This window comes from Montipora capricornis, chromosome 13, assembly GCF_036669925.1.
Source record: "Montipora capricornis isolate CH-2021 chromosome 13, ASM3666992v2, whole genome shotgun sequence".
Classification (NCBI taxonomy): domain Eukaryota; kingdom Metazoa; phylum Cnidaria; class Anthozoa; order Scleractinia; family Acroporidae; genus Montipora; species Montipora capricornis.
Genome location: NC_090895.1, coordinates 35,296,342 through 35,302,341, shown reverse-complemented (window position 1 = coordinate 35,302,341; position 6,000 = coordinate 35,296,342). Strand labels below are relative to the sequence as shown.

Genomic DNA, 6,000 nt, shown 5'->3' with positions numbered 1-6,000 from the left:
ATAGCCCCCCTTCCCCTCCCCCAATCCTCCCGGAAAGACGGAGGGTCTTGTCCCCAACTAGGCTGTGAGGAAAAGAAATGTCTGGCTCTAAACCATTTGTGTTGGGACGCTTTCCGACAGGTCGATTCCACTTTTACCTAACTACGACTTACAGTGATATGAATTGCAACATGAAGTCCCATGACTCTTGAGCATGTGCATTTGCAACGATCACAGAAGTATTAGTTTGATTCCCGATTAGCTTTGTAATTGGCCAACAGTTTTGTAAACTTGTCGTAATTTTGGAAAATGTGACCCGCAGACAAGATCTTCCCTCGATCCTATGCTTGTTCGATTAACCATCGCTGAGATGGGCATCACGAGACCGAATACAGGGGATAACGCTATTAGATTCCTCATAATATTTAACAATTATTCACCGAAGTGGATATTTACCTCGCTGCTTCGCGGCTCAGTAAATATCCACCACTGACACTGAAGTGAGTGTGTGAGATAATATAGCACAGAAAGATGATTTTAACTCATTTATTCGTGCAACGATTACAATATTTTCGGGCGCGAGTCACGCGCGAATTACTCGGAGGTGAATAGCAAGGGTTTTTACCTACGGTGCTCCGCGCGCGCGGGCGTAGTTCCGCTAATATATATGAAAATAATTTACTCAGTTCTGATTGGTCAAAGAATTGTGCAGTTCCCATGTAACACGAGTGAAAATTGCAAATGCACGTTTCCAAGTTTGAATGGCTTGTGAACGATGGTGTTGTAAAAGTTTGAATTTGATAAACGTAATCTGTTTCAACCAATCAGTCCAATGAACTTCACAGAAAATTATATCGCGCGCTGTCAAAATTTCAGTTGTTTATATTTACTATCATCCTTTTTCATGTATATCATTAATAACGTATCACATGATTTCTCGTGTAATTTGGTATAAATAAGCACTTGTATATTTTCCAGACTTCAAATTGCCTCTCCCAACGGTTTCTTGAAGAATTTACTCATGGTTGTTTGTATCAAATTGCGAAGGAAATCATGCGATTACCGACACTAACATTTCACTCCAATTCACTTAACTTCATTTCACTTCATTTTAGTTAATTGTTGTTGTTGTCATTTATTTGTTTGAGCAGGTTGAGTTTTTGGCAGCTTTTCAGATGATGTGGACCTGCTATACCCACCCACCCATACACTCACAAAGGACGGCCACGCGGCACTTAAGTACCTTTGGGGAAACTGTATAGTGTGTGTTCGTTTAGGCGAATTAAAATCCTTATCTGACGAAAGCTTAAAATGAAATTCTTCATACATTCCCTCTAGTCTACTATGGGAACCTTTTCTCTATCTCCTGCGAAATGAAGCGTATTCTTTCTTCGGGGAAGCTCACATCTTTATACTTCTCGAAGTGCGCTTCCAATTCTTCTTTAGCGTGCTCTTTGGCCAGTGTTTTTAACTTATAGTTAAACAAATGTTTTTCCTCGTCCTCCAAATACTGCATATATTCTTCCTTATTATCAATGTCCGATCCAACCTTTGTACAGCATCGTTCAATACTAAGTGCCACCGTCGCAAGAATAGTGACAGCTATCAGTAAGAGAAATGCTATGATCTGTGACTCTGCTTTTGTGGATGGTAAATCGGCGGCGTAGATTATTGGCTTTTCAAGGGGATAAGTTTGGTTGAAGGGTACTTCTGTTGGACCAAGTCTGTAGCAAACGTAGTACTCGGCATCCAAAAAAACAAACAAAAGCCACGCAACTGGAGGTAAGGTACATAGATAAACATACTTTCGCGATCGCTTCCAAATAGTTTGACGTTGTTCTTTCGGAAGACGACAACACCCTGACATGACTTTCCAGAAGGACTTTGATAACATTAAGGCAAAGCAGAAAAACACCAAAGAGGGAGCAATCATGAAAAGCAAACTGTATATTTTGTGATTCATTTGCGGACAATGGAAGATCAACTTGTTTGTCCCCTGTTTGAAACCAAAAACAAGCACTGGTATAACCACATTCATCAATGGAAGTTCCAAGTTCTTCAATTTGTCCTTTATGGCGGAAATCCCTTCATTTAATTTTGGGTAGTTTTCTATATTACCCTCCATGTGTCAGTCTATTTGCCTCTGACACAGTCAGCAGTGTAACAAAAAAATGAAGATTTCTGTTCTTGGATAAGATATCAACAAATGATTCCTTTCTATAACTACCGGTCTGTACCTGTTACCAGTAATCAGTTTTTCCACTGGTCAAACAGTGTTACATATCCTATGAGAATTTCTGTGGTAAATCCGAATCGGTTTTCAAGCGTGTATCTTTATATACTCGGCGGTGTTCCCACCCCAACACTTAAAATCGATTTCGAAATGGCACTATCTTCGCCAATTGTACTGGTGCCCACCTTTCGCTTCCTTCGCGACCAAGGAATATTTTACGGAATAATTATTTCAATATAGTTGCTTATTGACGGGTGGTGGTCTTGTTAAGTAACAACTTTGCATTTTATTTTTTTGTCTTCTTAGAGTATGCCAAACTTTCAGTGTTGAAATTAATCCAACTGGATTTTCAATTAAGGACCATTAAGAACAGGGACAAAAATGCTGATTATAAGAGAAATACTCGAGATCTTTCAGGTCGTTAGGATAACCATTCATTGATAGGCAAGAGCCCTTTATCACAAAGACACTGATATGCTGGTAGCAACTGAACTTTATTGATTTGAGCTAAACTACTTTTATTACATTGAGAAGGTACGCTTTTCACACTTCTTGTGTTGTCTTCAACATTGTGCGGGATTGCTGTGAAACAAATTTATAGGATCTCCGTTAGAGAAACAAACACAATTACGATAACGTGATAAAGAATCAAGGGAGAAAAAAGACCTCCCAATCTTTTATCAGTGCCAGGTATCCTTTCGCGATAGCCCGTCAGTTTTAACAAGACACACAGGAACTCATTAGAACCCGGCCCATTCACAATGATCCGTAGCTTTAGTTACTTGCGGACTTTGCTCCAGGGCTCTTCACGCAACACTTGTCCTAGAAAAACATTGGGAACGAGGTTGCGAGTCACTAAGAAGACAACAAATTGGAAGCAAGGTAACCACTTCTTAATTTTGCACCAACCCCGCGGTCTACAGTACCTCAGTTCGGGCTCTTTAATGAAGACGGGCGCGGGTTGATCCGTGAGACTTTAGGGGCTTGACAGATATGCCATGCTAACGAGGCTTAATGTCACTCCCCGGGTGATATGACTGTGCGTATACGTATGGTATTGCACACCGCGGGATCCATGCAAGGTGTGCATGAGCTTACCTTGCTTTCAGTTTGTTCACATGGAAAGCTAACGCAAAAAGATACATTTGACGTGCGTCAAAGTTATGAAAAGGCGGTCCTTTTCGCGCTTTTGAGAGTTGGACTTCATTGTCTCTGCTGTATATTTTTTGTGGCCATTGTTATTTGAATCAATCACAAGAGAAGATGTAACAGATGCGTCCTGACCCGATCGGAAAGGTGTTGGCGCTTCTCTTTATCGGCTGGTGCGTCAAGGCTGTATGGATGGCGCAGTGGTGAGAGCACTCGCCTCCCACCCATGTGGACCGGGTTCGATTCCCAGACTCGGTGTCATATGTGAGTTAAGTTTGTTGGTTCTCTACTCTGCACCGAGAAGTTTACTCCGGGTACTCCGGTTTCCCCTCTCCTCAAAAACCAACATTTGACTTGATTTACTTTCATTGTTAATTTCAGTTTACAATGTCCCCAATTAGTGCTCCAGCGCTAGAACGACTAGCCACTTAAATAAAGTTCCTTTCCTTTGAGTGTCTCGGGATATCGTGGTTTTTCCCCACCGCGACTATGCCCTGCTTCAAAGCAAATCCAGCCACGAGAGCTGTTTGTAAGTTGTAAGAGTTCCCTCGTGGTCCATTATTTGAAATCGGATTTTATGACGGCACACAATATTGTGGCCCGAAATGCCAGAATTTTCTTTTCCCTGATTCCTACTGCGGGACACTAGCAGAACTTCATCAACTTAATTACAAACTTTTCTAAGGAATCCTAATCCTGGCATATCATACACTACCTCAAAGTATGGCTACCTCAAATTATTTTTTGCATAGCGCAAATCGACCATGACAAGGAACATCCTCGTTATTCTGCAAGGTTTCTCTGTACCTCTTATCCTTGTCATCATTCACACTAAAAAGAAACAATATTTAATTTCAATCCAGGAGTGGTTAGTCTTGACTGATTTCGAGTAAAATTTAAGGTTCCAGCTTCAAGTAGGGGCGACTTTTTTAACAAGTAAGTTTTCATAAGTCCTATATTTGACATATTTTAATATCGAAATGTTTCTAAAGAATGACAGTTAAATTCTTTTCGCATTTTTTCCCGTTCGCCTTGTTAAAGTGGCTAAAATAAATAGTGAATATGGCTCAATTCTCGTAGCAAGATTAAATTTCTAGCTACTGGTCTAAGTGGAAAACATCTGTTCTACACGATGTATTTTACCTTTCAAAGTCTTTCAAAGTTTCCACTTCTGCACCAGGAATCACTGACTTTCTTAAGATATCGAATTTCTCTCCAAGTCTGCGTCTGGGTCGACCCTCCATCTCGTGGACAACGACAACAAGAAAAAGCACAAGAAGAACGAGTTTCGTAGTTACCATGGTTATATAATGAAGATGGTTGCCTGCGAGAGGAACATGATCAATCGTGAAAGTTTTAACGAGTGTGGTGATCTACCAACCGAATACTTCGCACGACCGCATCAGTATCACATAAATACACTCCCGGTTTTCCGTTTCCAAAGCAAACGATAACATTTGTTTTCCTTCCCCATCCCTCAGTCATGCGATTTCGACACGGTTCCTGGAAAACTACTGGCGCAGCTGCGCAACTGAGTATATTTATGAAGTATTCACAATGACAGGATCAAATCGAGCTCGATAAGACCTGACAAAAAATAACTTTAGTAAAAACATTGAGAGGGAATCTTTTGGTTTAATAGACACTCAAAAGAAAGAGCTGCCATGCTTACGAGTGTTTTTTCAATATAAAGAATACAGAATAGAATGGAAGATGACAGAATGAAAGACTCAATCCGCAATCAGTTTGAAAATGGAAGGTTGGCATGAATTGATGGAATTACTAAAAAACTTTTGAAAGCCCAGCTTATACTTTTAGGATTCATCTTCTCTTTTAACGATTTGTTTGTCCCTGTTCCCGCGAAAGCCGCTTTTCATCATCTTGACAGCCAGAGTAGACTCCTCAAAAAGGATGTTTAAGAAAATAAATATCCCCCTATGAATCTAGAAACACCATAAACTGAGGTACTTTAGCTCACCGACTCCTCTGTGGTGGTTTCAATACCCCTATAAAATACACCAACTTTCCTCGTGACACAGCCGGTGTTACTTGAAAATTGTCTTTCTTGGATTTTCAGCACTGAAAAGACAATATTCTGCAAAGATAACCTGTTTTTAAAAATGTCTTGAATATTGACTGAATTTGCTGAGAACCCTGCTGAGTTGTGTATGCACAGTAAATTATGCACGGAAAAGTTAGCGAATACGTATTTGTTTTCTTTTAAAAGATTGACATTTTCATCCTTGCAGACTTGCTCTTGACTTCAAAATAAAAAAAAAGCTATCCTGGTTTAAATTATATTTTTTTGGCCTTTTTTTCGCCGACAAAATTCCTTACTTTATCTGAGACTGGACTGGTCACTAATTCCTAGATTGATTACATTGATACAAACCAGTATTCACTGGCAGAAAAATTATTGTTAACCAAGCAACGCGTAGACTGTTGTTAGCCACATTTCTTTCCCTACTTACTTTTTCTGTGGACTTTAGCAATAAGCACTGCAGTTCGTGCAACTGTCAACGGATCTAAATGGCGAACAGAACACAAATTAATCTTTAAACAAAAAAGATGATCGGTGCGGAAGCGACGCAATCGCCATTAACTGGTTCAATTTAACGCAACTTTCGGCCACAAAAGAA

General features: G+C 40.0%; 1 protein-coding gene and 1 long non-coding RNA gene across 3 annotated transcripts; both read right to left on the bottom strand.

The window, feature by feature from the left end:
• Positions 1–1,321: 1,321 nt before the first annotated feature.
• Positions 1,322–2,176, bottom strand: LOC138028330 (calcium homeostasis modulator protein 6-like). The gene has a single exon (XM_068875818.1). The coding sequence runs from the start codon at positions 2,102–2,104 to the stop codon at positions 1,322–1,324; it is 783 nt and encodes a 260-aa protein (XP_068731919.1). The 5' UTR covers positions 2,105–2,176.
• Positions 2,177–2,687: 511 nt separating this feature from the next.
• Positions 2,688–5,961, bottom strand: LOC138029082 (uncharacterized). 2 transcript variants are annotated; one of them, XR_011127805.1, is made up of 5 exons: positions 5,833–5,956; positions 5,340–5,456; positions 4,505–4,685; positions 4,077–4,192; positions 2,688–2,794 (listed from the first exon to the last, which is right to left on the bottom strand). It is a non-coding gene; the product is annotated as an uncharacterized lncRNA (long non-coding RNA). The 2 variants fall into 2 exon arrangements; XR_011127804.1 differs by lacking the exon at positions 5,340–5,456 and having other exon boundaries at positions 5,833–5,961.
• Positions 5,962–6,000: the final 39 nt, after the last annotated feature.

Coding starts and splice junctions, on each gene's coding strand:
- LOC138028330 (XM_068875818.1), bottom strand. CDS start 2,104: ATGGAGGGTAATATAGAAAACTACCCAAAATTAAATGAAGGGATTTCC.